The following is a 25,394-nucleotide window of genomic DNA, read 5'->3' as shown; positions in this document are numbered from 1 at the left end:
AGACTGCTACAACTGGGTTTACTTTAATATACTTCTCCAAAATACCTCTATGCAATACTCTAGAGCTAAAGTATATACACCATTTTCAGAATTAGGCATGATTAAAGAAACTTTTGACTTTTTATCATAAAGCAAATATAAAACTACCTGTCTACCACAAGAGAACAGAAAATTTCATGAATTTATGTGTACAATTTCTTCTCCAAGTGGAGGAATAACTCCCTAATCAGCAATATATGTCAAAAGCAAATTCTCTCCGAGTTGATGCACCTGTAGTCCCAGCTACTATGGAGACTAAGGCAGGAGGATCTCCTGAATCCAGAAATTCCAGTCCATCTTCAGCAACACAGCTAGACCCTGCTCTTAAAAAAATAAAAATAAAAAGCTCTCACATGGAGAAATGCCAACAACTACAGCCATCTTAAGTCCTACTGCTTGATTTAATTTTCTTAAAATCATTTACAGAGAAATGGGTTAGAGCTTACTTTTCCTTCGCCTTATCTCAAACATCTAAAGTGAAAATTGAAACATCATATGGATAATACCTTCCAGAAGTAGGCCTTCCACTTCAATTAAGTCAAAGGCATATGTATGCAACAGAATGTTGCCCAAAGAGAAACCAAAAAAAGTTGTTTAGAAAGAGCAGGGGCATCTAGGCAGAGAGCGGTGGTTTATACCTGCAATCCTAGCACTCTGGGAGGCTGAGGCAGGTAGGTGGCTTGAGCTCATGACTTCAAGACCAGCCTAAGCAAAATCAAGACCCTGTCTCTACTAAAAATAGAGAAGACTAGCCAGGTGAGGCAGCACATGCCTATAGTCCCAGCTGCTCAGGAGGCTGAGGCAAGAGGACCTCTTAAGCCTAGGAGTTTGAGGTTGCTTTAAGCTATGACACGTGGCACTCTACCCAGGGCAACAGAGTGAGACTCTGTCTCAAAAAAAAAAAAAAAAAAAGCCAGGTGCGGTAGCTCACATCTATAATCCTAGCACTCTGGGAGGCCAAAGCAGGTAGATTGCTTGAAGCTCAGGAGTTCGAGACCAGCCTGAGCAACAGAGAGACCCCATCTCTACTAAAAAATAGCAAAACTAGTCAGGTGTTGTGGTAGGCACCTGTAGTCCCAGCTATTCAGGAGGCTGAGGCAAGAGGATCACTTGAGCCCAAGAGTTTGAGGTTGCTGTGAGCTGTGATGCCATAACACTCTACTGAGGGTGACAAAGTAAGATTGTCTCAAAAAACAAACAAACAAACAAAAAAAAAACCCAAAAGAACAGGGGCATCTCTTTAGCCCTTTTAGATAAAGAAAAAGATCAAAAACATGATACAAAATTCCATCAAAGGCAAACATTATGTCTTCCTTCATTCCACAGCTTGAATCTTTTGAACTCAACAAATGGGCAGGTAAGAAAGGTGTCTGGTGACGTGGAAGGAACTGTGCTCTCTGGGCACTGTGATACAGCAAGCATTACAGCTTATTTCTTCAGGGGCAATCAAGAGATAATTAGTGTTGGTTGCACTGGTGCTTCTCTGGGCAATTTTCCACGCTCGCAAACTGTTGCTAACAGTACTGAGATAACATAATTTAAGTAGTTTCTATTTATTCATATGTAAGAGGTAGGCCACACCTCTTAAACCGAGAGTTTAAGGGAAAGGAGACGCTTTTCCTTCTAAATTTTCAAATATAACTCATTCCTTTAATCCAATTAATACAAATGCTTTTCTGCCCCATGGAACTAATGTGGTTACTTGAGGGAAGAATTTAATCCAGCTTTTTGCACGGCACAGGTTTTTTTCATCAAAGGTGGCTAACTTCAATAAGGGCATTTACAACATCTCAAGGGCTTCTTTTCATCAAAAAAAATTATAAAAGATCACCCCTATGAAATTCTTCTCCTTAAAACTTTTGGTTACAAGTTCACATTGAATAATGTCAATGAAACCTACAGTCACAAACCCTGTAGGGATCTGATTAAACTTTGTCCACAGAAAAAGGAACAAGCAACAAATTTTCACAGGTTTATGGACCCAAGTTAAGAACTTCTAGCCTATAGAGCAGTGGTTCTTCTCAGCCTCCCTAATGCCACGAGCCTTTAATACAGTTTCTGTGGGTCACGACCCACAGGTTGAGAACCGCTGCTATAGAGAGACTATAGAAGGATCAAGTTTAGAGGGCAAGTGGCATCCTTGGGGTCTAAAATAGGACATGTCCTTTTCTTAGCCAGCAAGGAGGAATATAGTGTGAGTACCAGTGTAGGCTCCTGGGCAACTTTGGATTAGGGGTTTCTGTTTAACCTGCAAAGTATCTGAGAATCATGTTTCACTCAGACTCTTGTCCCTCTCCCTTCACAGGTCCACTCCCTGTCTGAAGACTCTACGGGCCCTCAGGATACCTGCTGCATTCTCTCTCCCTTTGTACTTGCCAAGCATTCCCCCCAATAAAACTCTTGTACTTCTAATCCTACCTGGCCTTACTTCTAGGAAGAATAAAACCATACAACTGCATTGCTACCATTTCTACACCTTTACACATGGCACGAAGGAAGGGACCTTGGAGTCTTACAGTTCTCACTTCAGTACTACACAACAGAAAATTTTTTTTTTTTTTTGGCCGGGGCTGGGTTTGAACCCGCCACCTCTGGCATATGGGACCGGCGCCCTACCCGCTGAGCCACAGGTGCCGCCCACAACAGAAAAATTTTACCCAAGACAAGTACTTCTTAAACTTGCCTAGTGGAATGAAGCCCTTCAAAGACAACAGGCCAATGATATTCTTGTTTAACAGAAACCATTAAGTAGTTTTGAGATTTCTATCCTCAGGTCTGAGACCCCACTAAAGATAAGTATCAATAATATAGAAGAAATAGGTATGTTGGTTGGGTCAAATCAATACAACAAGATGTGTAAAAGGCCTGCCTTTTGTCAAGCCTGAAAATGTAACATCAACATGCTAGAAATATCTTTTATTTGTTTGTTTTGGGGGGTTTTTTCTTTTTGTTTGTTTTTTTTTGAGACAGAGTCTCATTATGTCACCCTCGGTAGAGTGACGAGGCATCACAGCTCATAGCAACCTCAAACTCTTGGGCTTAAGCGATTCTCTTGCCTCAGCCTCCCAAGTAGCTGGGTCTACAGGTGCCTGCCACAATGCCCAGCTATTTTTTTGTTGCAGTTGTCATTGTTGTTTAGCTGGCCCAGGCCAGGTTCAAACCTGCCAGTCTGGGTGTAGGTGGCCGGTGCCCTAAACACTGAGCTACAGGGGCCACCCATCTGTTTGTTTGTTTGTTTACTGGAGACAGAGTCTCAGCTTGTCATCCTCAGTAGAGTGCTACAGTGTCATAGCTCACAGCAACCTCAAATTCTTGGTCCCAAGAGATTCTCTTGTCTCAGCCTCACAACTAGCTGGGAATTACAGGCACCTGTCACAACACCTGGCTGCTTTTAGAGAGGAGGTCTCACTCTGGCTCAGACTGGTTTTGAACCTGTGAGTTCAGGTAATACATCTGCCTCAGCCTCCCAGAGTGCTAGGATTACAGGTGTAAGCCACTGCGCCCAGCCTTAAAAACATCTTTTACATTTATACATCACAAAACATGGAGTTCTACATTCATAACCAAGGTCTAAAAAGTGATAACATTATTTGACAGGGAGAAACTAGAGTCAGGTCAAGCAAAAACAAGCCAAAGCAAAAGTCCTACTGCAAGTTTGAGAGACATTTTGTATGCAGAAGACAGATTCAAAAGCAGTTATAAGTGTACCAATTGGAACTAGCCTGGAAATGCTCTATTATCTTAGTGCCACAACCCCCAATCTCAGTACCAGCTGAGGCTTTTCAGTTAAGGAGGAGGTGAAATTCTGAGGTAAATACAAAAGAATTTTTGGAATCCAGTTACACTGAATCACTTGTCCTAAGTCACCTCTGCTCCGCTGTTAATGCTTAGGACATGTGTATTAAAATAACCCTATAAACTTGCCCTTTCCTCCCAGTAGCACATCTAAATATCAATTCAGCATCATTTTTCAATCAGCATGGTGATAAAACATTGTTATAAAATAGGAAAGAGAAAGAAAAATCTTGTAGTTTTCTAAAATTCTCAAAAGAAAAAAATAACCACATGCTTTATTTTGCAAGTCCCCCCTTACTTTATTCTGTTTATGATGGTAAACTCTTAATGACAAAGTAGTCAAGCCCATTTAGTTAGTATATCATCACATCTAAAGCAAATCATAGTCACACTTTGATTTTAACCAAGTATGACAACAAGACACTTGAGTAGCTTTCCAAACTACCAGAGCAGCATAGGCTACCTTGCATAGGCTAGTGTTAAATTGGCATTCATAAATTGTGCAGACTTTTGCCCATTTAGATGATCCCTGTATGCAGAATCGGCAGCCTAACACTGGCTCTTACAAGCATTAAAAATCATCACTCTGCTAACCCAACTCACTGTTCAGACGGGTCTTCTTGAATGCAGCCTTTATTACAACCTCACTGCTGCTTCCTACACTGAAGGAATACCATGTTTTTAAGTCAATTCTTCTTTCTTGCTTTATTGTAATTAGGGGGTCTTGCAACAACCCCAATGCTGTTACAAAGCACGGTGCTTTATAACAGTAAAGCTTCTGGAAAACCCAAACAAAAGACACGTCATCCGGTGACGTCAGCCTATATACAGTTCTGTGTGGTCGCAGCACATAAGCAAATCCATTCTTGTGCCGTTTCTCAGAAAAGCTTTTCAGTAAATGCACTCATGCTGCTCCAGGAGCTCTTCTCTGCAACAAGCCGCCCATCTGCCATCAACAAGTTAAGACTGGGAGAACTAACGGCTGCGGAAAGGAGAGACTGAAGCTTTGATTAACCAGCTGAGCAGTTCAAGGAGGAAAAAATTAATAGCTTACATTCAAAGGTGATTTAGAGGATCAGAGCAGTCACAGAAAATGAAGCCAGTGCTTTCCAGAGGAATATCCTAAGGAAAAAAACAACTCACCCTGGTGGATTTAATTTTACTCGGAAAGCCTGAGACAGAAAACAGGAAACTGGTCAAAGGCTCCTACATGTTAGAGCCTTTTACAGACTCACTGCGTTGAGTCTAACAACCACGACTGAATGCAGCCTCCAATGTGCTCAGAAGAATGGGTAAGTCTATGCATTTATTTACATGCCTTTTATAGTTAATGAAGAATCATGCTTTTAAAATAAGCTACTGAATTCACATTTTATGAGGGAAATTACTGTCATATTTTGGGATATTGATGTTTGAACATTATGTCGCTGGTGGTAAGGTCATGTTTTATCTTTTTAAATGGTTTAAGTTTTGTTCAAGTCAGACCAACAAGGTTAATTTTTTCTGCAGTAAATGAAACTTGAGTTATACGCAGTAAAATCTTTTGCCATAATGTTGTTGTTTTTTTTTTTTCAATAGCCCATATGTTCTGCTGAAAAATATCCTATCTTCTTGTTTTCCCTAAATTATATTCTGCAGGCTTACATTTCAAGTGGCCATTAGGGGCCCCTATGCTGGCAGCAATATATGCAATGAGTATGGTTTTAAAAATGCTGCCTGCCCTGGGTATGGCGTGTCCACCCAAATGCCGCTGTGAGAAGCTGCTCTTCTACTGCGACTCTCAGGGCTTCCACTCAGTGCCAAACGCCACAGACAAGGGCTCTCTGGGCCTGTCCCTCAGGCACAATCACATTACAGAGCTTGAAAGAGATCAATTTGCCAGCTTCAGTCAACTTACCTGGCTCCACTTAGATCACAATCAAATTTCAACAGTAAAAGAAGATGCTTTTCAAGGACTATATAAACTTAAGGAATTAATCTTAAGTTCCAACAAAATATTTTACTTGCCAAACACAACTTTTACCCAACTGATTAACCTGCAAAATTTGGACCTGTCTTTTAATCAGCTGTCGTCTCTGCACCCAGAGCTCTTCTATGGCCTTCGGAAGCTGCAGACCTTGCATTTACGTTCCAACTCCCTGCGGACTATCCCAGTACGCCTGTTCTGGGACTGTCGTAGTCTGGAGTTTCTGGATTTGAGCACAAACCGTTTGCGAAGTTTGGCTCGAAATGGATTTGCAGGATTAATCAAACTGAGAGAGCTTCACCTAGAGCACAACCAGCTGACGAAGATTAATTTTGCTCATTTCCTACGGCTAAGCAGTCTGCACACACTCTTCTTACAATGGAACAAAATCAGCAACCTGACATGTGGGATGGAGTGGACCTGGGGCACTTTAGAAAAGCTAGACCTGACTGGAAATGAAATCAAAGCCATCGACTTGACAGTGTTTGAAACGATGCCGAATCTTAAAATACTCCTCATGGATAACAACAAGTTAAACAGCCTTGATTCCAAGATCTTAAACTCCCTGAGATCCCTCACAACCGTTGGCCTCTCTGGCAATCTTTGGGAATGCAGCACCCGAATATGTGCTTTAGCCTCCTGGCTGGGCAGTTTCCAAGGTCGGTGGGAGCACTCCATCCTATGCCACAGCCCTGACCACACCCAAGGAGAGGATATTCTAGATGCAGTCCATGGATTTCAGCTCTGCTGGAATTTATCAACCACTGTCACTGCCATGGCTACAACTTATAGAGATCCAACCACTGAATATACAAAAAGAATAAGCTCATCAAGTTACCATGTGGGAGACAAAGAAATCCCAACAACTGCAGGCATAGCAGTTACTACCGAGGAACACTTTCCCGAACCAGACAATGCCATCTTCACTCAGCGGGTAATTACAGGAACAATGGCTTTATTGTTTTCTTTCTTTTTTATTATTTTTATAGTGTTCATCTCCAGGAAGTGCTGCCCTCCCACTTTAAGGAGAATTAGGCAGTGCTCAATGATTCAGAACCACAGGCAGCTCCGATCCCAAACACGACTCCATATGTCAAACATGTCAGACCAAGGACCATATAATGAGTATGAACCCACCCATGAAGGACCCTTCATCATCATTAATGGTTATGGACAGTGCAAATGTCAGCAGCTGCCATACAAAGAATGTGAAGTATAATATCTACCCGTCATCAAAAAAAATCATATCAGATAAGTAACCTATTTTACATAGTAGAGGCTAAATACATATCTAATTTTTACCAATGGTGACATTAAGCCTAATTTTCCAAACTAAGTGGAGACTTAGTTTTTGAAGTGTTAAAGTATTTTTAATTTTTTAAATGAAACCATATTTTAAGTGTTAAATTAAGCAATGCTCACATTAATTTGCACTCCTGTTGTAAAGTCTTTAAAAATGCTTACGTTAAAATAAGACATTTCATGTATGTAATTATATAATATTGTGTGTAAACATTTACACGAAGGTCTCCATGTGCTATTTTTTTTCTAACGAAAACAGTTTGGAAAGAGCTATTGAGCAGAAACAGATATGGATCAATACCTGTTTGATCATTGGTCTCCATCCCATGTACCACCAACTAGATAGCTGCTTAAAAGGAGACTTAGCAAAGTTCTCTTGTGTGATAATTTACTCAAATCTTCAATCTGCTACCAGTGTGGGAAGCAGAATTTCATGTATGATGATGAATGGTAAATATTAAATACTTTCCCTTCCAGAGTTTTTGCCTGGGTTAGTAGATATTATCAAAGTCTACACATCATAAAATTAGAACCCCTTACGTAATTCTAATAAGCTGATTCACTCTTCAATATATTTAAGCAATGAATCCAAGTGATTGTGAAAAGGTCTCATTACAATGAAATCAATACTAAATAATTACATGACTTACACATTTCTAGTTTGACTTTTAATGGACATGTTGATTTTTGTGGCATTTAGGCAACTTTTAAACTAGTATTAAAGTACCATTTTACTAATTAATTTACTAAATCCTATATTTACATTATATGTGAAAAAAGACTTAGTAATTATTTTGGAGAGAAAAGAGATAAACAGTTAATTTAACAGTCCTGACATGCTTCCTTCGATTTGAAAGCACACACACAAACACACACACACTCTCTCACTCTCTCTCTCTCCTGTCACGATCAAAGATGCCTTGACAAAAGAGTTTGTTTAAACCTCTTCTGCCTTCTCCTAATTTTCAAACCTCAAAGAGCCAAATAAAAATAATTGGCTAGCAACAGGCATAACACTGATTCTTCTTATAAAAGAATGAGAAAAATCACTTTCTAAATATTATGTGTTAAATTTTGACCTTTTAATAAAGATACATATCCACATCGTAAGCATGGTTCCTTCTAGGTAAAGGGAACAACATCTCATGAGGTTAATCATGTTGCAACAACTTGAAAGGCCCAGGCAGCCACACAGTGGTAACTTGAAGGCAGCGTGGAGGTGAAGGGATGAAAATCTGTCTCAGGTTAGTTGAAGTTACAAGGCAGCCAAGAATGATTATACACAATCTGCACCAAACAGAGAAGGGCCACAGGACCTGCTGCTGAAAAGGGAAAGGGGAGAAGGCCTCCATTGTAAATATACACATTCCATAATTAACAAATTATAAGGATGCTGTGTCTTTCAGGCAGAAAAGAACCACAGGTATTCAGTTTCTCTCATTATGATTTCTAAAGAAAAACTATGATATATTTGGAGTTTAGATGCAAGTTAAACATTCACACAGAATTTTTCCAGAAACAAGGTTTCATATATGCATAAAACTGTGAAATTAGCCAATTGTTTTTAAATGAGAAATTATTAAATGCCATTTAGTATATGTAGAAAAAAGGCATAACTACTTAGAAGAAACCACCACGATTTTTTTTTAAAAAGTTTTATTTCCTTATCATGAACATTAACATGTTATGTTTCATTCAGGGCATATTTTCTTCCTCAGATTGAATTGAAAACCTGTTAAGACACAGTTTAACCCATCAGATTTAATTATATTCTTTCTTTTCTAATACTAAGAGAAGGAAGGGTACCTTAATACCCTTCATCTAACATATTTCAGTGAAAAGCAGATGAAATTGCAAATTACACTTAAAATGTGCTTACATTTTTTAAGATGGATAAAATTAGTTTATCAAAGTCTCAACCCAATTCAATGCAGTTGATCTTGAGTGGTTAGCATTTCCTCTCTTGTTAAACCAGATCCTGGGTTTGTATGGGCAGAGACAGAAGCTGATTTTACAGCAGAGAGAGCAGCACACACTTCCCCACAGAGGGGATGGATTAGAAGCACCTATGACAAATGGGAGCTCCCTGAGCTAAAATTTACCAACCCACTTATTAGGATGACCAAAGCCATTTGTCAGGTAACAGACAGCTCAGTCACAACGCAACTGTGTGTGTCCTGAGCACATGAGACTATCAGCCCTGAAGGATAGCAGAAGAATATTTTCCATCATTTCAAACCACAACTAAAATTAATTCAAACTGTGAAAAGGTTAAGAAATCCCCTTCTTTGGCTAAAAATCTCTACATTAATCCTAAAGGACCATCAACTGGCAAAATCCATGTATGTTCACAAGCCAACCATTTAGTGTTTTAGAGGAACAGCACAGCCAAGGCCATCAAGGCATATTTCTAGTTGAAAAAACAATTGTGTGTTTTTCTTTCTGCCCTCCATTTTTTTTTTTCGCTAATGCCCTCTGAGAAAAGTAAATGACAGTACTAAACAAGTATTTGCCTTTCTCGTTTAAAATAAAAACTCCTCTTATGATTGCTTATAAAAAGCATAATTCCAGTTAATTTTTGTCTATTTTTGGTTCAGAATCAGAAAGGTTTAAAGATAAGACTGTTAGTGATCTGTGCTTTCCTTACCAACTGACAAGGGTAGAACAGCAACACTGCAGATCTTAGAAACACAATGTTAAGGCTTTGGTTTTTGGTGGAGTTTTATTCTCTTGACCACCACCACCATCCCCACTCTTACGCATTTTCAAGGTTAGAGGAAAATGACCATCCCCAGAAAAATAATTATCTCTCTGGAAAAAAGATAAACAAGTCTATGACACCATACCCACAACCAAGGACTACTTTGGAATCATTTATATTCATTTCTGTAGCTTGCCAGGGATTCAATCACCTTTTTGAAAAGAGAATGATCTGGTAAATACTCAACGCTGAGAATACCTACTACCAACATCAAAAAGCAAAGATACTAAAATTTTAAGCCAAAAATCTGTACTAACGCATATTATCTCTTTATGTGCCTAAGTTAATTCCTATACCAATGCAATGAATGAATTGATTGAACTTCCCAACTCCACTAATTATTAAAATCCACCTGCTTATTCTAATGCTAGTCACCAAGAGCAAGACTCCCTTTTCCAATAAAAATGAACCCTATGTAGCACTAGGTCTGAATCCTAAAATTCAAAACAGGCATATCATTTTTTAAGGCATATTTCCTATATACTCAGCTATTGGAGGGAAAGCTATAAACACCCTATTCTCTCTCTTAAGTGTGGATATCAATACGTAGTACAAAAATTTTTAAAGAGTTTTTAACAACTGACTTACATGATCATTTTTCTAACACAGCAATACAGTAACAGACCTGTCTCAAAAGTCTGTTTTGGGACATACTTTTCATATCTTATTGATTACAGCCCTTGAGCCAGAAAAAGACAAAGACAATAAGGCCATCCATAAATAATTAAATATTTCTCTATCTAACCTGGGGCAAACTCAGAGTACTTGAGTAAGTCCAAAAACAAATAGAATATGACTGTTTGAGTTTTCATTTTGCTATTGCAAACATTTAGAAACTTCTACAACTCCTCCAGCTAACCTTCTTCCTCTCTGATTAAAAAAAATCTGATATATGGAATACTTGGTGAACCTTCCTATCAACACTAAGATGGAAACTAAAAATAAAGTCCAAATACATTGTTTTCATTCACGTTCAAGAGCCATTTTGGGGGTGGGGGAGGGAGGTGGGCAGATGGGTTGGGAAGAAAATACTATTATGCAGGTTGTCTTGGGGGAGAGGGTAACAAAGTGCAGTGTACAGGAAAGTTTTCTTATTAAAATTGTGTATACCGTAAAAAGTGAATGCCTATTTTTTTTACTTTGATAACCTATCAATTTTGACATATGAAACTTGAAAAGCTGTTTGTGACAGACACACAACTGAATGAACAGTTGTTTTGTACCATGTTCCTCTACAATGCCAAGTGTGTCAGTAGAAAAAAAGGAGCAGCTAATCATCACCTGTCTTCATTCAGAGAGGCAAAATTAGGCTAAGAAGGAAGTAAAAGTAAACGGAGGGGAGGATGGGAGGTAAGGATGGGACCTAAAAAGCCATCATGCAATAAGCAGCTGTTCTGTCACAAGCCATAGCAAGTGGACAAACAGCTGTCCCCCCAGGCTCACAAAGTCTGGGTTTGGCTATGCCCCTCCTACTCCTCTCCTACAGTGGACTGCACCCACAGCCTGAAGAGCTTCGAAAAGTCACCCAATTGCCTGTGCCTAGCAAACAGCAATGTGGCCTCTACCTCAGAGGTTAGTTGTGGTAGATCCCAGCAGTACCCTGCATACCCCTCCTAGAAGGGAAGTCCACAAGTGCTCAAACACTGGACCATTAGGATCTCTATATGACCTACTCTACCCCACATGCCAAGTCAGCAAATAAAGATGGGGAAAGGAAGAGAAGATCTCTAACTACAGTTGACCCTTTAATAATGTTGGGGTGCTCAGAAATATTGACCGCTGCACACACATGCACACACACACAGAGCCAAAAATTCACGTATCTTACTGATAACATAGTAAATTAACAAGTATTTTGTATGTTATATTTCTTATATACTGTATCCTTACAATAAAGTAAACTAGAGGAAAAAAATGTCATCAAGAAAATTGTAAGGAAAAGAAAATATATTTACTATTCATTAAGTGGAAGTGCAGCCTCATAAAGGTTTTTATCCTTAGCAGTCTTTGTGATGAGTAAGCTAAGGAGGAGGAGGAAGAGCAGGGGTTGGTCTTGCTGTCTCAGGGGTGGCAGAGGTGAATAAAAATCTCCATATGATGGATCTGCACAATTCAAGCCCGATGTTCAAAGGCTTACCATAATAATGTCCTTGCCTGGCATAGATAAACACCCTCAGGATTGCATGCTATACCTGGGCAGCACTGGGGCAGAAACTACCGTGGCCTCTAGGAGCTGATTGCCAAGAGTTGGCCATACTTGCCAGGATGCACTTACTGCTTCTCCAGCCCCAAAGCACATGGTAAGACCAGATGAGAGAATAAACAAGGCCACCATTTGTCCACTGCCCAGAGATGCTGGGATGAGACAGGCTAAGAGAACTCTAACACCAGGAATTTCAGCAGTAACTAGGGCAGAGGCAGGAAGCACAACACACAATTTTACTGTTAAACTCATCCTATATGCACTAGAGGGCACAGGAGATGGTACTTGTAAATTGCATAAAAGGAACAAATTCCTACATGTGTCAGACAACTGACAGAGGCAGAGCTTATTAACATAATTCTCGTACATTTTAATCTTGCAAATCCCATGTAAAGCTACATCTAATTTCTTTATCAGTTATTCTAATTAATTTTGCCTGTATGTCACAGCATTCTCAGGTTCCCACTCAAATAATGTAATAGATTTCTTCAAGATCTGTTTAAAGAGATTTTTTTCCTTTCTTTAAATATATCTAGCCAGCTGGGGTACTCAAGTCTCCCTTAGAGAGACAAATGTATTACAAGTTGTCTTTTACAAAGAGAAAACAGGAAAAGAGGTGAAAGTCATAACTATTACAAACATCTCTCAGCATGAGTTTGACCTCCTTCCTCCCTAGCGGATGTACTGGAAATACTCTTTAAGAGACAGATCTTGAACCTCCCTTTCCACCACTGAAAGGGATGGGATAAAGAGCAAGAAATTTCCAAAGGCAAATAAAATGAGGCACCCTATCCTGCGAAGCCCACAAACTAAAATACTATTCCTCTATAAATGAAGCCAGAGAGCAAAGCCTAGCCCAAGGCCTCCAACTGAGGAACTCCCTGAGAAAACCAGCATGAATGAAGGAGCATCTATGAACAACCACCCCGAGAGGCAGAGGCCAATGGCTCATCCCTCACATGGGAACTAGATTGTAAAACTGCAACCCTAGAGACAATGCCTTTTTATAGTTTTCAAGAGACTTTACCAAGAACGTCCTAGAAGACACATAAAAACATCAAACGTTAACTTTACTGAATATCCATTCACAATTGTGTTTTTAGAGCCTAAGAACTCCGTTTAGGCCCTGCTATCCTCTTGCCCCTAAAAGTTACAAATCTCCAGGTTGCTTTTCATGGAAAATCAGACAAAAACTTTATAGCCATTTATATTAGCCCACCTGTTTCATCATCATGAGGGCAAAAAAGTTCTTCTGATGAACAAAACCATTTTCCATTGCCTAGCTCACCCCCAAAAAACCTCTGAAAAGAATGTATTTATCATTTACTTATAACCTACTTCTAGAGTTAAGGAAACTTAGAAAGATATTCCTATGTACAGAAGAGTTGAAATAGAGATTTAAAAAAAAAGATCAAAAGCCGGGATTCTTAACCTCAAAAAAAGTCTAGGATATGTTTCAAGGATTCAAGAACCTCTTGAAATAATAATGCAATATATTATTCGTGAGTCCAGAGATTTCAGCAGATCCTCAAAAGTTTTGATAAAACACAAAATAGGGTTAGGAAGTTCTAGTTAGAGAAAGTTATCTATAGTCTCTACTGATTTGGCACTAATCTTTCTAGTGGTCATTTGTAAAGAATAAAACTAACAGTTTTCATATGATAAAGACACTTAAGTGCAAACATTTGTGAATTATTTATAAAATGGAGCCAGTTGTAGGAACAATAGGAAATATGTCAAAATGTATCTCTAAGGAGGTTCTGGGGGATAGGAAGACTTGTTCTTCATGTTTAAAAAAAAAAAAAAAATGGGTAAGGTACCTACACAAGCATGCTGCACACTTTGTAATGACCTAACATTTTTTCTGCCCCAAGGCTGAAGAGAGACGGGAAAGTATGCAAGAATGAATGAATACCCTCTTGAAGAATAGCGCATGTTTCCTCCTTAACGCATCCCTGGGACCCAAGCTACCGTGTTCCAACACACAAGGGACACCCAGTAAATACTTACTATATTACATCACACATCTTCTAGGCTAGAAGTACAATTTAAAATTATAAACCTCTTTCACTACATCTAGAACAAACAGAAAAAACTATCATACAACATCTCTGGGTATGCTAATGACAATCATAAGTTTTCTTTGGATAAGAATCTATAAAATGATAACTAATTTCCTAAGAAAGAACACATTTTAAAAAATAAAGCAATCCTTGCTCTGAATTTAACTGTCTATTGGTATGGTTTTAACTTAGTCTATAAACAATCAGAAAACTAGATTTTTAACAAGAGCAAGTAAAGTAGCATAACATTTAGGAGGCCTGCTCCACACTTGAGCCTATGATCCTGGAAAATCTTTCAACCTTTATATATGCCTTGGGCCCTTCATCTCTAAAACAGAATTAACAACAGTACAATCATACAGGGATTTATTCATGTAAAGTCCTGAGGCTAGCACATAGTAAATGCACAAAAACATTTGCTATTTTAACAGTATCATGTAGAGAACTAAAAGCAATCAATTCATTAAATAGAGAATGTAAATCACATTAGAGACATAAAATCCATGTGTTGCTTCCTAAAACTCCCTATTTTCTAGTTTTTCTTCTCTCATGAAGTTAATAATGTGCAGAATCCAAAATTAAGATTGATAATTAGCCAGTTTTCAGTTATCCTCAATGGCCTGGTTACATTTAATACTGGTATGATAAAACTGACATTATCTCATAATCAAGTAATCTACTTTATAAAACGTGTTATATTAGATATGTTATTGCTCTGGTTTGGCTTTATGGATCAAGGCTGAATTTCTAAAGGTTTAAATTTCCTAATTCCGAAATTCCTTCCAGGTAAGGAAGTCACTTAAAATCAAGTGATGCTTCTTTGTTCAATAAAATCACATAGGATAATGCATGCTATCCATTCTCATAAATGGATACTATTTTTTCAAAAAAAGTAAGACATCATCTCATTGATAGTTCAGCTTCTGACAATTATATTTTAGGACAAAATATGTAGCTGAAAATTAAGGATCACTATTTATGTTTCTTTTTGCTTAGAAAAATATACTGTAAGTCTAACACATCTAATTTAGGAAGCAGCCCTTCCAATTTTGGCAGACTGGGTGCAAGGCAGATTTGCCAGAATTATTAAGGGGTGCAGGAAGGAAAGATATGACAATTTAAAAAACACAAAGATAAACCATTAGTCCAGTGCATTTGAGAGAGGGTATGTTTCACAATAGCTAGATAGCGAACCTCCTTATTACCAAAATCTCTATTCGGTATAAAGCTTGCTCAGAATTAACCTATCTAATGAAATACATTGTCTTATTAGAACCTACAGGCCTTAGGGCCCAGATTTTTTAAGTCAAGAACGTATTTCTTGGCATTGTGCTTCCAAGAATGATCTAGTTTATCCAACAAGGAAAATCACTTTATCTCCTCACCTACAAATTTTCTCCATTCTCCCACATCAACTGGCCTTGAGCTTACTGCTATAAAATTCCAAAGAAAATCACCTTACTGAGGGGAAACAATTTAGTTACAGTACATCAACTGCTGAGGAGAGCACCCACTTTCTAAGAAATATATATAATTTACATAATATTCACCAACTCTACAAAACTAAGTGCTTATCAACTGCAAAGTGACCCATACAATTTGGGGATTATAATCAGAACTACAATCACCCATCTGCATTATCTTATCAGTCTACCCTTCTCTTGTATAGATTCAAGTACAAAATAATGTTTATTCATTTTGATTTCACTTTCAAAATACTGGAATACCAATCACTTTAGTAGTACCCTTTTTGGCCAGCACAGTGGCACAGGAATTCAAGACCAGTTTATGTGGCACAGCAAGATCTTTATCTATAAAAACAAAAACAAAACTATATATATATGCGTAACCATATATATATAGTTTTGGGCATGGTTGTATATACCTGTAATCCTAGTTTCCTGAGAGGCTAAGATGGGAAGATCCTTGAAACCAGGAATTTGAGGTTATAGGGAACTATTATTGTACCCCTTCAATCCAAGTTGGGTGACAGAGCAAGATTCCACCTACTTAAAAAAAAAAAAATTACCTTTTGGCCTTTTAATAATTAGCGGTTACTCTGACTTTCTGACTCCAATTCTTCAATACCCTTTACACCTTTAATATGAACAACCATTTTCTTTTTTTTTTATAATCTATGTACTATTTTTTTTAATTAAATTATAGCTGTGTACATTAATGCGATCATGGGGCACCATACTCTGGTTTTATAGACCGTTTGACACATTTTCATCTCACTGGTTAACATATGAACAGCCATTTTCCTATTTTTATTTGGAGATGAGGAATATGAATTAGAGCATAGACGGCATAGCTATGAAAATGTTGGGAATATAGAATTCCTGGGGGAAACAGTAAGTGGTAACAGTTACTTCCCTCATCTATGCTCTAGAAAACTTCATCCCAGTTTTCTCAAGATCCCAGTGAACTGGCCACAAACACAGTATGACTTTTCATGTGAAAGTTAAACTCTGCCATGGTTTTTTGAACCAAACAGAGAAAAAGGAAGATCAAGCATTAGTAACTATGCCCTGATGTTACTTCTCTTTAATCAATCTTCTATTTTCCTTCAAAATTTATCTGGGGGAAAAAAATCTACCATCCTTACACACTCCTGTAGACAATAGGGTCAGTGCCAAATCACCACATCTCCCTCTTTTTTCATGATCCCTTCAGGCCAGTGTGTGCAAAACTGCTCTCTGACCCTTGCCATCAACTTCCAACAACTAGAGCCCATTTGATTATTTTGTTAAAACTGCCAGTCCTAAGGACTTATCTATTAGTCTACATGAAAACCTAGTAACAAATGGTCAGGAATTTTCTTCTTTTTGATGTAGCATTCCTGACGTGTCGAATGACATTACAGCACGTAAGCGATATCACCATCTAGACACCCAATTTGTGCTCACTTAGCTGTGAGATGAATCACAGATAGATTGTAAAGAAAAAGATAAACTGTAAAAGAATTTATCTAAAATCTACTTGACATTTCCATTAAATTCATCATCCTAATTTATAACTAAAATTATTAAAGTAATATATTTCCATTAAAAACATAAATGTAGGGCGGCGCCTGTGGCTCAGTGAGTAGGGCGCCGGCCCCATATGCCGAGGGCGGCGGGTTCAAACCCAGCCCCAGTCAAACTGCAACAAAAAAATAGCCGGGCGTTGTGGCGGGTGCCTGTATTCCCAGCTGCTCGGGAGGCTGAGGCAAGAGAATCGCATAAGCCCAAGGGTTGGAGGTGCTGTGAGCCATGTGACGCCATGGCACTCTACCAAGGGCGGTACAGTGAGACTCTATCTCTACAAAAAAAAAAAAAAAAAAAAAAAAACATAAATGTATTGGCTTCACCAAAACAAAAATCAGTATTTTGAAAATCTCACCTTTGAAACATTTTTATGTCAATCTTTAAACACACACCCGTCTGTTTTAATTGAGGAGGGAGTCTGAGGAATAGATATAACCTATAAAAAGCCAGATTTTTTTATCTTGTTATTTGAAACTAGCATTTTCTTTGTAACTAAGCATTTTAATTTTAACTAATTCCAAGACCTGATAGCAGTTTAGATTAAGATGACTGTAGACAGAACACACTGACAAGGGTAAGAATGGAGAACTAGGGGCGGTGCCTGTGGCTCAAGGAGTAGGGTGCCGGTCCCATATGCCGGAGGTGGCAGGTTCAAACCTAGCCCCGGTCAAAAAAAAAAAAGAATGGAGAACTATTAAGATTCAGTTTGCGAAATTTTAAAAGCAGAATGTTTATCAGCTGTCCAAGTAGTGATGGTGAGTCCAGGGGAAAGGTAGAGGGCTGGAAATATAAGTTTAGAAGCTCTCATCAGGAAATAAAGGTATTTCAAGTCACAAGCCTAAGGCTCAGTGCTGTGGCTCAGGCCTGTAATCCCAACATTCTGGGAGGCAAAGGTGGGTAGATAGCTTGAGCTTAGGAGTTTGAGAAAAGCTTGAGCAAGAGCGAGATCCTGTCTCTACCAGAAAAAGAAAAACTAGCTGAGCATAGTGGTTCATGCCACTTGGGAGGATGAGGCAAAGAAGATTGCTCAAGCTCAAGAGTTTGAGGTTGCTGTGAGCTATGCCACCACACTTTATCCAGAGCAACAGAGTGTAACTATCTGAAAATAAAAATAAAAATAAAGTCACAAACTTAGATGAGATCACAAGAGAATGAGTATAGATGGAGAAGAGACTCACAGAACCACACTTTCTCCTAGACCAGTCTGAGGAATTATTAAACAAACGTATCCAATGGCAATCAAGGAAAAAAAGATGGATTTCAAGGGCACTAACCCTCAATATCAAAGCCCCGTTTCTAAGAACTTAAGCAAAGCATGTTCTAATGAAAAACTTAATTGGAATATGATAAGCTTAATTCATGAAAATCATCTGAAACATTACATAACAAAGACATTTTTATTAACGAGGGAACTGCACATACACTGCTCTAGGAAGCAGCATGATGACTATAAGTCCATCATTCATGAGACCTCTCTGAGTGTGTTCTCCATACCAAGAAAGTGCTGAAGACGGCCCGGTCCTCAATGAAGTCAACATAATAAACTAAAGAACTAATGAAAGATAACAAAATAATCAGAAAAGCAGGGTTTAATTCTGGGGGAAATATACAGCTCACGTATCTGAACTTCAAGATAGCCAAATATTTAATAAAAAGCTAACCATATAATTTTACATATCTTGGTAGATATTTGGGTTATAAGGTATGTGTATTTACCCAAACTCAGAAAATAGTACACTTAAGATTGGACTTTTCAACCAGGCAGAGTGGCTCACACCTGTAATCCTAGCACTCTGGGAGGCTAAGGTGAGAGGATCCCTTGACCTCAGGAGTTTGAGACCAGCCTTAGGAAAAGCAAGACCCCATCTCTAAGAAAAACAGAAAAATAAGCTATGCATGGTGGTACATGCCTGTCATCCCAGTGGCTTGAGAAGCTTAGGCCAGAGGACTGCTTGAGCCCAGGAATTTGAGGTTGCAGGAGACTTATGATGCCACCTGACTCTAGCCAGGCGACAGAGCAAGACTCTGTCTTAAAAGGGGGGCAGGGGCAGAAAATAGCTATGGGAACTTATATAAGTTATTAAACCTCCATACATAAATAGTACCAAATTCATGCTTTGGCAATTAAATGTGAATTGGATAGTGCCACCCAGATATTTATAGAACAGGAAAGCACTTGAAGAATGCAGTGGAGAAATGAACCTTACATTTAGTACAAAAGGAACAGCAGGATTTCAATATAGCTGGGTGCAAGGGTAGCCAGAGCTGCTAATCTGACAGATGATGCCAGTTAAGTGCAGCTACTCTGGGCTTGACAAAGTAGGACCTCACACTGGGGCCAGGACGAGAACTTAGTTTTAACATGGTCAATAAGCCAAGATACCTGAAGAGGATAGGTCAAGTTGATCAAAGCAATGACTTAGATGTATTCTGATGATTATTCTTGTTTTGCAGAGAATAATCCATACCTTTTACTAGCAGAAAAGGCCTACTATGGTAAACAAAGGAAAGAGGCAGTTTAGGGCAAGAACCAATAATGGCCAGTTGAAACTTTTTCTAAGAGAAATAGGCAGCACATTGGGACATGAGAGAAACACGTGGAAGAAATCATTTATTCACCAAGATGTACCAATGAGAACCTCAGAGTTCCCATGTTAACTTTCAAGTGTTCACGATTAATCTCTAGTCTGAAAATATTTTGTGAAAAGCAATCTGATTTCTTTCTAATATATTTCCTTATTTACAGTCTTCCTTTTGAAGTCTCAATAAGGACTTCCACTCATGAACTAGGTGCAAAAAAGGCAAAACCAATTTCTACTTTGTAAAATGTGGAATGCAGACATGGAAAAAGCTCTTGCTTGGGTTCCACTTACCCTAGTAAATTTAATCATGTAATACTCTGATTAATACTCTGTATTAATCAGATTAAGATTAATCTGATCTTAATCATGTAATACTCTTAAATGTTTAACAAGATAAAATTTTTAAATTCTAAAACAATAATTTCTGGTTCCCTATATGTGGTGCAAATGTTAAACAGAAATACAGCAACACAGTATAGTAACAACCTATTAATTTTACTTCCTCACATACTACAAAAGAATCTTATTATAAGGTCTTATTTGTTACTTTCATTAATGGCATCAATGTTAGAAATCTCAGTGGAATTGTTAGGTTTTCATGTGGCACCGTTGCCAATATAATTTTAATAAAAGTTCCAAGGCATTATCTACCTTCCCCACCCCCTTTTTTTTTGAGACAGTCTCGCTTATTAACCCTCGGTAAAGTGCTATGGTGTCACAGCTCACAGCAACCTCCAAATCCTTGGGCTTAGGCGATTATCTTGCCTCAGCCTCCCGAGTAGCTGGGATTACAGGCGCCCACCACAACACCTGGCTATTTTTTTGTTGCAGTTTAGCCAGGGCTGGGTTTGAACCCACCACCCTCGGTATATGGGGCCGGCACCCTACCCACTGAGCCACGGGTGCTGCCCCATTTTCTTTTTTTTTTTTTTTTTAAGTAGAGACAGGGTTTTGCTCTATCTCCTGGGGTGGAGTACAATGGCATGATCATAGCTCACTACAGCCTGAAACGCCATGGCTCAGGCAATCCTCCTGCCTCAGCCTCCTCAGTGGCTGGACTATTGGTGCCCACCACAACCCACATTTAATTTATTTCTATTTTTAATAGAGATGGGGTCTTGCCCTTGCTCAGGCTGGTCTCCAACTCCTGAGGGATCCTCCCACCTCAGCCTCCCAGAGTGCTGAGATTACAGGTATGGGCCACCACACCCAGTGTACCTCCCATCGTAATAACAGAAATTGAAGATGAGGCTAATGCAATGGCTCATGCCTGTAATCCTAGCACTCTGGAAGACCAAGGTGGGAGGATCTCTTGAGCTCAGGAGTTTAAGACCAGCCTGAGCAAGAGTAAGAACCTATCTCTACTAAAAAAGAAATAAAAATAAAAAACAAAAAATTAACCAGGCTTTATGGTGGGCACCTGTAGTCCCAGCTACTTAGCAGACTGAGGCAGGAGGATTGCTTAAACCCAGGAGTTTGAGGTTGCTGTAAGCTAGGCTGATGCCATAGTACTCTAGCCTGGGCAACAAAGTGAGACTCTATGTCAAAAAAAAAAAAAAAAAAAAGAGAGAGAGAGAAAGATGACACCTTAAAGGTTAATACTTCATAACAGCAACAAGTTTCAGGATTTTAGAAGCCATTCTATATACAGGAAAACAAAAAAAAAAAACTGGCTTGTTTGCTTGGTTGGTTAAAACATGAAGGTTAAAAAGCTAGTTATGGGTTTAGTCTTTGTGCAGACCATTATTGCTCTTACATTCTAAACCGCCAAATTTTCTTCACTCTGAAATCCAAAGCATCTGTCAGTGGTTACAACAGGTACTCAAAAACGTGGGATAAGTGAAAATATTTTACCAATAATACAGGGAAAATCACATGTCCAAGGGAATGTGAAATACCTCTGCATACACAGGATTATATTATTATATAAGACATTATTATCCTTTTTATTTATTTATTTTTGGAGGGTGAGAGAGTCTCAAGCTGTCACCTTGGGTAGAGTGCTATGGCATCACAGCTTACAGCAGCCTCAGACTCTTGGGCTTATGTGATTCTCTTGCCCCCCATGTAGCTGGGACTACAGGCGCCCGCCACAATGCTGGGCTATTTTTGCTGTGGTTGCTGTTGTGTTGTTGTTGTTGTTGCAGTTGTCACTGTTGTTTTAGCAGACCCAGGCTGGGTTCGAACCCTGCCAGCCCCGGTGTATGTGGCCGGTGCCCTACCCACTGAGCTATGGGCACCACCTATTACCCTTTTTAAAGAATACTATCTACACAGAATAAAGAGGAACAAAATAGCCAACAAAAGTTAGTCAATAGAAAGGGAAATGAAAAACAAATACAGAGAGACTTAGCAGGAATTTTTTCTAATAGGCCTAGTGGGTCAAATCAGTTCTGCCTTTAAAATCCTTTATTCTATTTTCACTATAATGCATAATTTCTTTCGTTTTTGTTTTTTTTGTTTTTTTTTTTTTTTTGAGACAGAGTCTCACTATGTCATCCTCGTTAAGAGTGCCGTGGCATCATAGCTCGCAGCAACCTCAAACTCCTGGGATTAAGCAATTCTCTTGCCTCAGCCTCCTGAGTAGCTGGGACTACAGGCGCCCACCACAACACCCGGCTATTTTTTGGTTGCAGTTGCCATTGTTGTTTAGCAGGTCCAGGCCGTGCTCAAACCCACCAGCTTTAGTGTACGTGGCTAGTGCCCTACTCACTGAGCTTTGGGTGCCACGCCCATACTTACTTTTTTTGTTGTTTAATAGCCCTTCTTAGTCCAGTATCTTCTACTTGGACTAGAAGTAGATATTTTAAACTCTAGCACGCTTTGAAGATCACAAAACTTTGCAGAGAGTGGAGAAAGTAAAGCAACTTTTTTTTTTTTTTGTAGAGACAGTCTCACTTTATCACCCTCGGTAGAGTGCCAAGGCATCACACAGCTCACAGCAGCCTCCAACTCCTGGGCTGAAGCGATTCTCTTGCCTCAGCCTCCCAAGTAGCTGGGACTACAGGTGCCCGCCAAAATGCCCAGCTATTTTTTGGTTTGCAGTTCAGCCGGGGCCGGGTTTGAACCCGCCACCCTCAGTATATGGGGCCGGCGCCTTACCGACTGAACCACAGGCGCCGCCCAAAGCAACTTTTTTTTTAAAAACATTACTGCAGTGAGTAGGGCGCCAGCCCCATATGCCAAGGGTGGCGGGTTCAAACCCAGCCCCAGCCAAACTGCAACAAAAAAATAGCCGGGCGTTGTGGCGGGCGCCTGTAGTCCCAGCTACTCGGGAGGCTGAGGCAAGAGAATTGCGTAAGCCCAAGAGTTAGAGGTTGCTGTGAACCATGTGACGCCACGGCACTCTACCCGAGCGTGGTACAGTGAGACTCTGTCTCTAAAAAAAAAAAAAAAAAAAAAAAAAAACATTACTGCAGTACAAATTTTGTGGTTATACATATACCAATTTTGTTATGCTTGAGACAAGGTTATAAGTGTGCCCATGACCCAGACGGTACTCACTGTACCCATTAGATAGGTTTTCACCCTTTCCCCTGCTTGATTCCCACTGAGTTTTACTTCTCTCTGTGCACATGTGTGCTCACCAGTTAGTTCCAGTTTAGCAGTGAGTACATGTGGCATTTGATTTCCCATTCTTTAGATGCTTTGCTTAGGATAACGGTCTCCAGTTCCACCCAAATTGTTTCAAGAGGCTTTTAATTATCCTTCTTCATGGCTGAATAGTATTGCATAGTATACATATACCATGTTTTGTTAATCCACTCACAAATTTATGGGGACTTGGGTTGATTACAAATTTTGCAATTGTGAGTTAACGCTGCAATAAATAGTTAAGTACACCTGTCTTTTTGGTAAAATGACTCCTCCTCCTCTGAGTAGATACCTAGTAGAGGGATTACTGGATCAAATGGTAGATCTACTTTTAGTTCTTAAAAATATGGAACACTTCATGAATTTGCATGTCATCCTTGCACAGGGGCAATGCTAATCTTCTCTGTATCGATAATCTTTGTATTTTACACTATTGTAGTCTCAAGAGTTTGTCAAATTGTTCTGTTTGTCTCCCACTTAAGTTTCTCTTCAGTGATACCTGGCAGCCCTCTCATTCAGTATTTCATTCTGTTCTTACATGGAAACTCTCGAGCATTTACCCTTTCCACTGAAGTCTACATAAGAAAGTGTATGTGCAGGGCAGCGCCTGTGGCTCAGTCGGTAAGGCGCTGGGCCCATATACCGAGGGTGGCGGGTTCAAACCCAGCCTTGGCCAAACTGCAACCAAAAAATAGCCGGGCGTTGCGGCGGGCGCCTATAGTCCCAGCTGGTCAGGAGGCTGAGGCAAGAGAATCGCTTAAGCCCAGGAGTTGGAGGTTGCTGTGAGCTGTGTGAGGCCACGGTATTCTACAGAGGGCCATAAAGTGAGACTCTGTCTCTACAAAAAAAAAAAAAAAAAAAAAAGTATGTGCAGAAAAGAAAGTGTATGTGCAGACACAAGTACACGCCCTCAGCTGTGGGAAAATGGAAGCAAACAACTCCAAATTGAGACAAAATAGCCCCTATTTATTTTAAAGAGAAAGCTATTATTTACTTCATCTCTTGTCAATGATTTTTTTTGGTAACTGTGCTCCCCACCCCTCTGATTCTGAGTCTTGTACTGCTTCTACTTAATTTGAAAAAGAGCCAGTCACTTGAACACATGTAGACATTCAGAGTGCTTATATTTGGAAACTTGTATATCCACAAATAATTTACAGATATCCACTCAAATTCTGCAAATGTGGGTAAAAAATAAAAACAAAATCATTATTCTTAAAGCTATTTACAGGACAAAAATTTGCAGATATGATGTCAATGAGAACTGTGAAAGGAAGATTTATCACAGAACGTTATAGCAGGAAAAACTGAAAACCATCACTAAACCAGTCCTATGTTTGAGACTCTTCTTCCATCTTCCATCCTGGTCAAATGAATTTTGATCTTATATAATTAAAATGGTCCATGTGAACAAGAATTTTAAAAAGTCCCAAAGCTAAAAGGCAGGCAATTAATTATTAGCTTGTATTCAACCATGTCATGTTTGCAAAAGGAATCTGTATTGGAATATGTCAATTTATATGAAAACCACATTTGAAATGGGAAGATTCTTTCAAAGAAACACCAAACTGAAGTTGTCTTTCATAAAAGAAATATAACAACCTCAAATAAAATGTTTAATCTACTCCCATGATTGCACAATGTCAAATGCCTTATGTCTTCCCTAGTTGCTTTGCTTCTATGATTTAACCTTGAAGTACACAAACCTGTGTATGTGTACAATCTAAGGTGGAAGACATTTTTACTCACAATAAGAAATCCAGCCATAAAACAAAAGATAAACACACATAGGAAAATAAAAACAAAGCTTTGATTTTTTCTTTTTTAAACATATGCAATGTTAAAAGACAAAATGATGGGCAGCGCCTGCGGCTCTAAGGAGTAGGGCACGGGCCCCATATGCTGTAGGTGGCAGGTTCAAACCCAGCCCTGGCCAAAAACAGCAAAAAAAAAAAGACAAAATGACAGATTTAGAAAAATACACGTAAAGCATTTGGCAGATATTAGGTAAATATTAAATAGCTATAATATACAAAGAGCTCCAGCAAAGAAAAAGATAG

General features: G+C 39.1%; 2 protein-coding genes and 1 pseudogene across 4 annotated transcripts in view; 1 reads left to right on the top strand and 2 right to left on the bottom strand.

Annotated features, from left to right (window-relative positions):
* The window catches only part of CTNNA1 (catenin alpha 1), a 199,525-nt gene that overhangs the window by 65,987 nt on the left and 108,144 nt on the right, over positions 1 to 25,394 (bottom strand). The window lies entirely within an intron of this gene.
* LRRTM2 (leucine rich repeat transmembrane neuronal 2) lies at positions 4,392 to 7,584 on the top strand. Of its 2 annotated transcripts, none has more exons than XM_053566424.1 (2): positions 4,392 to 5,126; positions 5,901 to 7,584. In XM_053566424.1, exons 1-2 carry the CDS (start codon positions 5,097 to 5,099, stop codon positions 7,017 to 7,019), a joined length of 1,149 nt encoding a protein of 382 aa, XP_053422399.1. In that variant the 5' UTR covers positions 4,392 to 5,096; the 3' UTR covers positions 7,020 to 7,584. The 2 variants fall into 2 exon arrangements, with proteins under 2 accessions (XP_053422399.1, XP_053422398.1); XM_053566423.1 differs by having other exon boundaries at positions 5,473 to 7,584.
* LOC128569379 (uncharacterized) lies at positions 23,675 to 23,772 on the bottom strand (annotated as a pseudogene).

This window comes from Nycticebus coucang, chromosome 17 (assembly GCF_027406575.1).
Source record: "Nycticebus coucang isolate mNycCou1 chromosome 17, mNycCou1.pri, whole genome shotgun sequence".
Taxonomy (NCBI): Eukaryota; Metazoa; Chordata; class Mammalia; order Primates; family Lorisidae; genus Nycticebus; species Nycticebus coucang.
This window is presented reverse-complemented; position numbering and strand designations above follow the sequence as displayed.